General features: G+C 42.9%; 1 protein-coding gene across 2 annotated transcripts in view; it reads left to right on the top strand.

Moving 5' to 3' along the window:
• Positions 1 to 208: 208 nt before the first annotated feature.
• Positions 209 to 10827, top strand: part of LOC142584593 (glycosyltransferase 25 family member-like) — a 438601-nt gene continuing 427982 nt past the window's right edge. For both annotated transcript variants that reach the window (XM_075694721.1, XM_075694713.1), the window contains exon 1: positions 209 to 612. In XM_075694721.1, coding sequence (XP_075550836.1) covers positions 401 to 612 — 212 coding nt within the window. In that variant the 5' untranslated portion in view covers positions 209 to 400. The remainder of the gene's footprint in view (positions 613 to 10827) is intronic.

Raw genomic sequence — 10827 nt, 5'->3', positions numbered from 1 at the left:
CCTACCCCACTGTGCAGTTTCGGTACTTTAAACCTCACAATTTATATTTAGTCTATTTTGAGTTACGCGCCGAAAGTTGTGCTTCCCGGCATGCGTTGCTACTCTTGGCATGTTGTTAGGGTTGGTTGGTCAACAACCGCCAAACTGCAGACCACGTTGGCCTCGTTTGAAAAGCTCCCGGCAACACTGTGCACTTTGTCACGTGTCTAGCTCACCTGCCGCTCCGGATTTGATCCAACTTCAGGTGCGCTCCTGCTGCTCCTACGCGCTCCTCCGCATCTTCACGTGTGTAATAACTAGTGCGTCTGTCAGCGGCAGATAATAAATAGTCACACGTTCCCGCTTCACTCGTAACGTTGACAAAAAGCAACAACTGAAGTTCCTGCTTTGGTGCTTGATAATGAGATACCTTTCGCTTATGTTCCTGGGTTATTGGCTTTCCCTTCTGTCATTAGTAGGCGTGGTGAGCTCCTCGGCAAGAGGCGAAGGCGACAAACTCGAACCACCGACTGTGCTCATTGCTGTCATACTGAGAAATAAGGCGCACGTGTTGCCTTACTTCTTCGGTTACCTGGAGCAACAAAGCTACCCCAAATCAAGGATAAGTTTATGGTAAGTTGGCTGTGCGATATCGCAGTACGTACCCCCGTCGATCATATATCGCTGGCGAAATATCCATTTGTTGTAAACTGTATAGGAAGTTGGCAAAAAAGTGTAATAAACATTTTATGTTGTTGCTCGCCATGTGGGACGATAAAATTTACCACGTATTTCCCAATCATTACTTTTTTATTTACATCGATCGAGTAACGGCTGCTACGAAAGTGGTATACATGATCCGCAGTTAGGAATTAACATCGCATAATATGTTGATGAATTTCTTTGTCATTTTTGTTGGCAGCACGCTGTCGATTTTCATAATCCTACATACAATATAACCTTAGTATGCCTCGCGATGATTGTAGCGCAGGTTATGCAAGCATGTCGTCTGCTCTAGAGAACAGCTGATAACGTGAATTCATATTGAAAACAGGCTAAATTGGATTTGGCCACGTGGCATCTGGACTGAGCGCCTTCTTATTGGATTTTTTTTATCAAAGCTATTTACTGCTTTTGCCTCTCATGCCTATTCTCATTCTTATTTTTTCCAAGATATATTGCATATATGCGCTCGTAAAAGCGCCGATATAGATAACCTCAATTGCACCATGAGTGAGTGAGAATAAAGGAAATGCACACAGGCAGGCGTAGAATTATATGCACTGATGAGATAAAATTTGCAGGCCTAGCGGATGTGTGGTGATCACTGGGAGATGGCTTCAATCTGCAGTGAACTTCACAGACTGATAATGATGAAAGGACAAATGACATATATATATAGGCCATTTCCAATAAGTGAAAGGAAATAAGTTGAAATGCATTGAGAAAAGTTGGCTAGCTTGCATGCATGTGCTATTTCACGAATCAAATTGTAATTGGAGACTTACACTTATTGAAAACTGTAAGTTTGTATTATTAAGACGATCCTTACTGGAGCCTTCTGGCTGTTGCCCCCTCCTGTGCATAGCTACCACGCTAGTGGATATGAAAGAAGATGAGAAAGTCATGTGACAGTGCAGAGGCTTTTATATAACAGGAGATAGATTTAAACGCCTTTTATTTCTAAATTGTAATGAATAATTCATTTTCCACAGATGATTTTTGGCATATTAACTTCTGGGGGAAAACGAGCAATTGCATTTTATGACAATATGATCTGACCTTAACAAGCTTCTGCTGTAGAGTTCCCCACCTAAATTTTTACCACCATAGGTCTGGTTTATCCACAACTAACCTCGAGATCTGTTCTTTTTGCAATAAACCAGAAACTGTGGACCATTTCTTTCTTTCTTGCTGTCAATTGCTCCTTCGTTTGCAGAATGTTCCACTTATTTCCAACTAATAAGCTGGGTTTAGCACTTACTACGCCAAACATTTTGTACTTTGGTGCCTGTCAATTAGCCGCAAGCCATGAGTGAATGATTACTACTATACACAAGTTCATTGAAGTGCCCGGAAGATTTCGCTGCTAGGGTACCAACTGTGGGACACTTTATTTTTATTTTATCCTAAATTTATGTATAGGCCCTCTAGAAATTTCTATTAGCATTTGGTTGCCAAATGCTTCGTTTTGAATGTTTGTATTCACCCCCTTCTGGTATTTTGTTAGATGCACTTTTCAATCAACCCAGTGTGGCCAATCCCCCCTGTGGGTACGAGCCATGTTTTGATGTATTGACAACAACTTTCAGCTACCACAAACTCCGCTTATACTTGAAGGATTTGAAAACCTTCTGTGGCAGAAGATTTGTAAGGTGACACCTTGCAATAGTGAGGACTTCCTGTGATTATTTAGAAAGGTGTTTTAGGGCCTCTTTTATGCTTACTTTGACTGCAGGCAGCCAGAGCATGTGTACACTAAGCATATTGATAGTGAGCCCTTGTTATGATGAAGCAGTTTGAACAGCAAAATAAAATTGCTATTAACATCTTGAATATTTTTGAGTGGCCTGAAGAAAGATATATCTGTGTGGTAATTAAAAACCCCTTCCTAGGGAAGCATAAGTACTATTGTTATGAACATTGAACTGAATGGATGGATGCATCAGTTGCAATGTGATGGCATCTGTCTAGCCAAGAAAAAGAAAAGAAAAACGATACGAGTACTGTCTGGCAGGTATCACTGCCGGGAGCCAACTACTTGTGTGCAGAACACCTTTTCTGGGTTGAAAGCCACTGAAATAAAACCTATTATGAAAATAGTTATTTGTTAAATATATGATTTGGTCAAGCTGCCTACACATCTAGGATCCCAGAAGCTTTCCACTGGAGTGTCGAAAGCTTTTGCATCGGCTTTGGCCATGTTATAATTAGGACATGCACTGACTGGTCCAATCATAATGTCGCATGCAGAGTTGTATATTTCATACTGGGATAACAACTATTTATTAACGAAAAGGTACAGAAATCACAATTGGTCGTGCACCGGTTTCCATGGTCGGAATGCGTATCTATAAAGCGATGCATGGGCACCTCATGGGTGCAGACACTTGAGCTCTGAGGGATGATGCATTTCGCACATGCACGATGAGGGAGCATTGTTGTGCTGGTGGTGGGGCACCATCTTTAAGGGCACTGATAAACACACGCAGCACTCCTGTTTTAGTGAAAGCAGGTTATATATATTTTAGAAATTTAGATAGTTCGAGTGGGACGTCTTGCGATTCGCACTGCCCCTCTAGTCTAAACTGTTGGTGTTTCATTGGGCGCATGGTCACAGCCATGTCGGGACTGCAGAAGGTTGTTCCACTTGGTTTGGAGCCAGTGTCGACTGTTGCTCGACTTGGTCATAGAGGTGGTGTATGTCTCCTTGTGGAGTTGACACTGTTACAATGATTGACCCACTTGTGTCATCAGTTTTGGTCCTCTGCCAAAGATGCAAACAACTACCTTAATGATATTTTGTAGTGTGTTCTGCTTTTCTTAGAATTGGGCCACTGCTCAGAATGCGTAATAGCCTCCTCTTCACCCTTCTTGGGAATGACAAGGTCGAGCCTTGCCTTGATAAGGTAACTGAACATCTGATCTGCTGGGGATGTTCCATTTAGACATGGCACTGTGGGGTACATGAGCAGCCATTTAGCTAGCCAGAGCTTGAGGTCTCCTCCTTTCATCTTTTTGAGACCATCCTTCACTGTGTGGACTGCTCGTTTTGACTAGCCATTTGAAGCTGGATTGAAAGGAGCAGTTCGGAGATGCTTGATCCTATTTCCTTCAACAAAGTCTTGGAAGGGCTGACCAGTAAATGGCACTTCATTGTCTGTCGCAATACACCTTGGTAATCCAAACATTGCAAAAATTTCACACAGGTGTTCCATTGTTTAAAAGTGGCACACAATGAGCACTTCGACACATTTTGACTTCGTGTCAACTACTACAAAAAATATTTTCTCCTCGAATTGCCCAGCATTGTACAAGTGCAAGCACTCCCGGCATTCGTGCGGTTCTGGCCAGGACACTGGTTCTGCTATAGGTGGCATTGGAGAATGCTGAAGGCACTCTGAACACAGTCAAGAGCAGTACTCTATTTAAGCAGCTATGCCAAGCCACCAAACAAGGGATCTTGCCATGCCTTTTATGACGATCATACCCTGGTGAACTTCATAGAATATCTTAAGGATACGTTGGCAGGCAGAAGGTGGAACAATCATGCAGTTTCCTCAGTAGAGAAGATTCCAATGCATACTCAGTTCATCATGCCTGTTCCAGAATGGTTGTAGCGACTTGTTTGACATGCTTTGGGACCAACCATCCTTTGCCCATAGTAGAACCTGGCTTAAGGTCTGGTCGCTGTTCGTGAGGTCTTCCAGTTGCTTCACTGATATTGTTAGCTTTTCGAGGTTGTAGATCGAATTTATGAGCTCTGGTGGTTCTCTTAGATCTGTGCACCATGTCGTCAGTGGCAGCCTGCTCATGGCATTTGCATTCCCATTGAAGCATCCTGGACAGTGCTTGATGCTGTTGTTGTAATCTCCAAGGGTAAGAGCCCTTTGTTGAATTCTTGATGCAGTCATAATTGGACCTGCCTTGCCTGCCCAAAAGATCCCCACCAATGGTTTGTGATCAGTCATTACCATAAAACAATGACACAAAAGATAGTCTCTGAAGTGTGTGACACTAAATATTATGGCAAGAGCTTTCCTTTCTGCCTGTGAATAGTTTCATTCCGCTGGCATGAAGGTGCAAGATACGAATGCCAGTGGTGATTCCACTCCATTTTGCTGGTGCGACAGCACTATCGCCAAGTCCAAGAGTCGGCTTTTATAGATGCGGTGTTTCCGCGGGTGCTTTTCGAGAAATTCTTTCAATGTACTTAAAGTCAACGCTGGTTGGGTGGAGAGATAGCGTGTCTCTGCAGAAATCAGGAATATGTATTGGATCAAAGGTTGCCCCTATTCTTAGGGATAGTTACCTGAGCACGATTGACAGCTGCTTAGAGAAGGCCTTGGCAATTGTGTTAAGGTATTTCATATGTTGATGATTACCTGATTTTCTGCAATAAGGACGAATTTGATTCCGCTGCTACCTCAGTAAGTGAGCAATTTAAACTTAGTGGAGGTGGATTAAAGTTTACCAAGGAATTTCCTCAAAGACGTGTAATACAGTTTCTAGACACTTCCTTGGTCTTCAAACAAAATCACGTGTGCTGGCAGTACTCCCCTAGATCTTCGAAGCCATTGTTAAACTTTCAATCCAAGCATTCCAAAGTAGTAAAAAACGGAATTGCCATGTTGTGCCTTAAGTCTTCTCCCACCAGATCGTGCATGCACAAAATGAGTGCCAGCTTTAATGCACAGGTCTGGCACCTATTAGAAGCAGGGTATCCTAGCGTAGCAGTGGCCACTGTGGCTGAATGCGTAAAGAAGTCGATTTCGAGGGGGACGGACGTGATTACAGAAAGCAGTAATAGCAAGAAAAGAGTAGTGGCCGGCTATTTCTTACATTCATTCAGTATCACACAGGCTTAAAGAAGTGGCAAGTAGATATGGTGTTAATGTAATTTTCACTGCTCCCAATAAGCTAGGTAAGATATGTGCCGCCGTACAGCGAAAAAAGGAGCTGGTGAAAGGCAAAAAAGGAACAGATATTTGTCCAGTGACGCACATCAAGAACAACAATTTTACTGACTGTCGTATGGGTGGGGTGTATAAAGTTCCCTTTAGCTATGGCCATTTATACATAGGGCAAATGGGGCGGTGTATCAATCAGAGTCTAATGGAACATAAAAGGTCGTTAACCGGTGGATCGCCTTCTAATCTTTCCTTACATTGCCAAGACTGCCAAGATTGTAACTGCACACCTAAGTTAGATGAATGCGCGATATTGTACAGGCATAGGAATGAAGATACGCGTCTTATGGTCGAGGCATGGCATATCAATAATGGTGGAAGTGCGTGCGTGATGCAGCCTTCGATTACTTTACATAAGGAAGAGATCAAATGCCTTAACAGTTACCTCTCACGTAGACTGGTGCGTGTACTTGATTGACATGTGGTGCTACCTTTCCAGAGCATGCGCAGATGAGTTTTGTGTCTTGCTTTTTTTTCACCTCAGTGCTTTCTTCAGTTGATAGTCGGTGTTCATGTTGTCCACTTCTCTTGTGTCCATGTCTTCATGCCTTACCCCTTCTTTACATTATATACTTCTCCCACACTGTAGGGTAAGGCGACACAAGCTAGCACAGGCTGCTTTGATGGATTGTAGTGGGCTAGAATTTTGGCCTTCATTATTGCTTGTTTGCTCTTGGTAAAGGTGTCTCATTCTTCATCGGTCCATCTCCAACGGGTGCTCTTCCGTAACAGCACATACAAGGGTGCTAGTAGCAATGACATGTTGGGTAGGAACTTTCCGTAGCACGAAAAGAGTCCAATGTAGGATCTTAGTTACCCTACATCCTTGGGTTCTGGTGCTTGGATGATGGCTTCTGTGTTCTTCTTTGCAGGCTGAAGTCCAGCTACACTGATCTCATGACCCAAGTGCACAAACGATGGTTTAAAGAACTTGCACGTCTCCTGTTTCAGCTTCACACCTGATTATTTGATCCTTTGTAGGACCCTTTGAAGGGTCTGCTGATGTTCTGCATCAGTCTTTCCCATCACGAGGACATCATCCAGGTATGCAGAGGTACCTGGGATTCCTTGAAGAGCGTGTTCCATAGTTCTTTGGAAGAGTGCCGGAGTTGAGGACATACAAAAGGGGGCTAAGCGATTGTGCTTCAAGAGGCTTCTGTGTGTATTAATGACCAGGAGTGTGCTTATTTCATCACCCACAGATTCCTGATTGTAGGCTTCCTTGAACTCTAGCTTTGTGAACTTGACTCCACCTTGCAAGAATGCAGAAATGTCTTCAACCTTTCAAATTGTAGGTATCGGGTTGTAATCACTGCAGGATTCAGGCCCAAGATGTAGGCTCTGCAAATCCTCATGCTTTTTTCATCTGCGTTCAGCAATGGTACTGTGAGAAATACCTATGATTGATCAACCAATGTGATTATTGGTTTGTCTTCCAATCTTTTAAGTTCATGCTCCACTTTCTCTTGCGGTGCATAAGGTGCAGAGTGGGCTCGGTAGTACTGCGACCGAGGGCGAGTCAAAGCTCTTCATGAACTGGAGGTCCCTTGAGAACAAACACCACAAACACGTCTTTAAACTCTTGTAACACGTTTTACACCATGTGTTCTGTTGCATATTCTACCAGGTGTGTCATGTTCGCCTGCCCTGGTAGAAGCTTGAATGTTGCCAATCAGTCCTTGCCAAACAAGTTTGGTCTCTTGCTTGCAACCAACCACCAAATGTGACTGTTGACATGTATTCTTGCCTTGGCATACGTATGCTCTTAAGGAACCAAGCACAGGAATGGCATCATGGATGCACTTTAGCTTGATGTCTGTTGCCATCAGGTGGGATAGCGAATGCTGGTTCAGTTTGTATGTGGCTTCCGAATTCATGGAGACTGATGAGCCAGAGTCTAACTCCATCTTCTGTGGTGCTCCAGTCACCTTAAAGCTTACTGTGATGGGGCTTACAGCTGAAGTTATTTCCAGTGAATTCAGAAAGTGCTCGGTTGGATTGTTACCTGATTCGAGACTGTTCATTTGACCTTCTTGACTTCTTGTCTTCTCAGTGTTGAAAAGACAGCAGCTCGCCAGATATCCCACATTGCCATATTTGTAGCACTTCGTGTTGATGTGTTTGCAATCTGGAGCTGTGTTCTTGGACGATCACTTTCGACGATATCACTTCCAGTGTGTGCTTATAGGCTGGTTGAGCAAAACCAGATGAGCTGATTGGCTGGTTGAGCACTGTGTCGTGCAAAGGTGATAGTATTGCCGAAAATGGTTATATGAGAATATGTCCCCTGGTGGTTTCTGGTCATGTCCTCCACAGCAAAACCAGGGTCTCATTTTCTCTTTGGATCCGGGCTTGCCTTTTCTTTTGGCTTTATTCCTGGGTCCTTCTGTCCATTTCGTACCAAATGGCACTTTTTATAGTGGTACTTGACGTAATTGGCGGTGCCTTCTTGATTTAGAGAATTGGGCGATTCCACATGCCCTTTCTGAAGTTCCCTTGCGTTTCGATCTGCTGCTTCTGCTATTCTCGTGATGTCAATTGCCTTTTCCAAGGTAAGGTTCTTCTCCACCAGAAGCCTCTACCGCACAGTCTTTTCATGGATTGCACGTACAAGGTGATCCTTCAGCATGCAGTTGAGAGCTTTGCTGAAGTTGCAGTTTTCCACCATGTGCTGAAGTTCAGCAACGAACACCGTGACACTTTCATTCTCAAGCTGAATGTGTGTGTTGAATAGAAAGTTTTCAGGCTATTTCAGACAACAGCAGGCTGAAGTGGTTGTTCAATGTCATCATTAGCTCCTTGTAATTCTTTTCTTTCGGCTTTGCTGGTGCCAACAAACAGCATAGGGTGGCATGTGTACTGGATCCAACACTTGACAAGAATATCCACTTATTTCTTTTGTTGTCTTCAATGTCTTTTGCATTAAAGAATGTGTTGAACTGTTCTGTGTATGAGAGCCAGGACTACTGGTTGCTGTACTCCTCCACCTTGCTGAATGTCGCCATATCTGTACATTCGCGCAGGAAGGCCACAGAGTTCCATTTCTCTACAGTGGGAGCACAATAACTTGCATGCTTGCATCTGAGGTTCATGTCTTCATCAGGCTGGTCCTGCACTTCTGATCCACTCGCTCATCACCAGTTGTATGTTTAATATAGGAATAACAACTATTTGTTCATGAAAAGGTACAGAAACCTTGATCGGCTGTGCGCTGGCTTCCATGGTCAGAATGGATCCCTCTCACGCGGCACGGACGCTTGAGTTCCGTGGAGCGCAGTCGCCCTGGTGGTGTGGTGGTATGTTATAGGGGCGCCCATAAGCATACACAGCAAAGAGCTGAGCCAAGACACGGGCTGCATTTAAAATTTGTGTGTCCTGCAAGTTAGTCCCACTCACGTCACAGCTACTGGATAAGGTAATACAGTTGAACCTGATTTTACAAAATTCGATTTTATGAATTTTTCAATTTTACAAACGAAGTATCAATTTTTCAAATGTTTGTCATTAAATTTAGTGTGTTTCTAGTTTCAATCTTACGAAGGAAGGTTGACCACTTCTTCCAGTTTTGCATAGCCCCTCCAGAGAAAAGATGTGAAAAAACAGTGCCAAGGAAAATAAATAAAGAAAAATTAGGGCGGCATTTAAACCAGCCCATTTTTGCTCTCCTAAATGGATTTATAAGAGATATTGTATACACCTGCAACACATGTGCATGTGTGTGATGACGCGCTTGTTCATTGCTGCAAGCAGCTGTGGCTGCGATTATGCAGTCTTGTGGTATGGCAGTGCCTTAGATGATTTCATTCATGTTGTGTATTAATACGGTCAGCTCCACCATTGCTGAGGCTATTAGAGAAGTGGAAAGATAAAAAAAAGTATATATGGTACAAATGAACATCCTTTCGCATGCAGACCAAAAAACAAAGAAAAGGTACAAAGGGTAAATACATAGGTTATCAGCTTGGCAGTCATGACATATGTGGGTAAGGGCACATACTAATGTTCTCAGCTACCAAGCAACCAACCAGCTGCACATTTTTCATACATGAAAATAGGACAAAATGCTATGGCACATTGTCATTGAACAGAGCCATCCAAAAAAGCACTTGGGGTCATGGCCTGTGCAATGGCATTTGGCAGCCTGTTCCATTCTGCAGTCGCACGAGGGAAGAAACTAAATTTAAAACAGTCGTTGCATATTGACGGGAGTGATATATGCATGTGGCTATGGTGCCTAGATTGGTACGGATTTTGAAGTACTCACCATTGTTTGCAATGATGGGCTTATGAATAATCTGATAAAGAAACTTTAGCCTTTCCTGCTTAGTTCATAACTCCAGTGATGGAAGATTGGCACGTTTACATAATTAAGTTGGGGAATAAAAGGTTAAATATTTATTAAATATAAATCTGGCAGTAAGGTGCCGTACTCTTTTAAGTTTATGACAATTGGTAACAGTGTATGAATCCCATTTGATGTTTACATACTCAACGATGGGCCTTATTAATGCTTTGTTAGCAACAGAAGCTTGATGTGGGCGAGTTGGTTGAGCATACTTGTTAGCAAGACATTGTTAGCAAGACATTTGATTTCTATATTTGCACCGCGAAAGTTTCGCCTTAGGGACTACAATGCATTCATGGACTTGGAGCATAAATGATCTATGTGGGCATTTCAACCTAAATCTCTGGTAAAAGTTATGCCCAAGTAGGTTACTGCTTATATAATAGTTAAAGCTTAGAGTATTTTTCTTTCTCGTTGTCAACATAAAGACTGATTTTTGCACATTTAGCAACATTTCCCATTCGTTGCACCAATTCGCTACTTTCTGAAGGTTCAAGTTTAGGTTGAGCTGGTCATCTTTGTTCTGAATTCTGTTGTATAAAACATAGTCATTGGTGAACAATCTCAAGGGCTTCGATTCGATACCGACCAGTACTTAAGTTTTTGAAGTATTTCTTTTTATTCGAAAGAGCGCGAGAGTTAAGAGGCTAGAAACACGACACAAACTACAAAGGGGGGAGGCAGGCTAAGAATGCTAATTGTATTAGAAGTGCAAGCACTTTGCGATATGAGCAATGGGCCCAAGAAGTGTGGTATTTCCACTGAGCATGGCATTCTGACAAGCACCCTCTTGACCATTTTAAAAGGTATGGA

The sequence above is a fragment of the Dermacentor variabilis genome, chromosome 1 (assembly GCF_050947875.1).
Source record: "Dermacentor variabilis isolate Ectoservices chromosome 1, ASM5094787v1, whole genome shotgun sequence".
In the NCBI taxonomy this organism is placed as follows: Eukaryota; Metazoa; Arthropoda; class Arachnida; order Ixodida; family Ixodidae; genus Dermacentor; species Dermacentor variabilis.
Note: the sequence above shows the minus strand (reverse complement) of the source record. Positions and strands in the feature narration are given on the sequence as shown.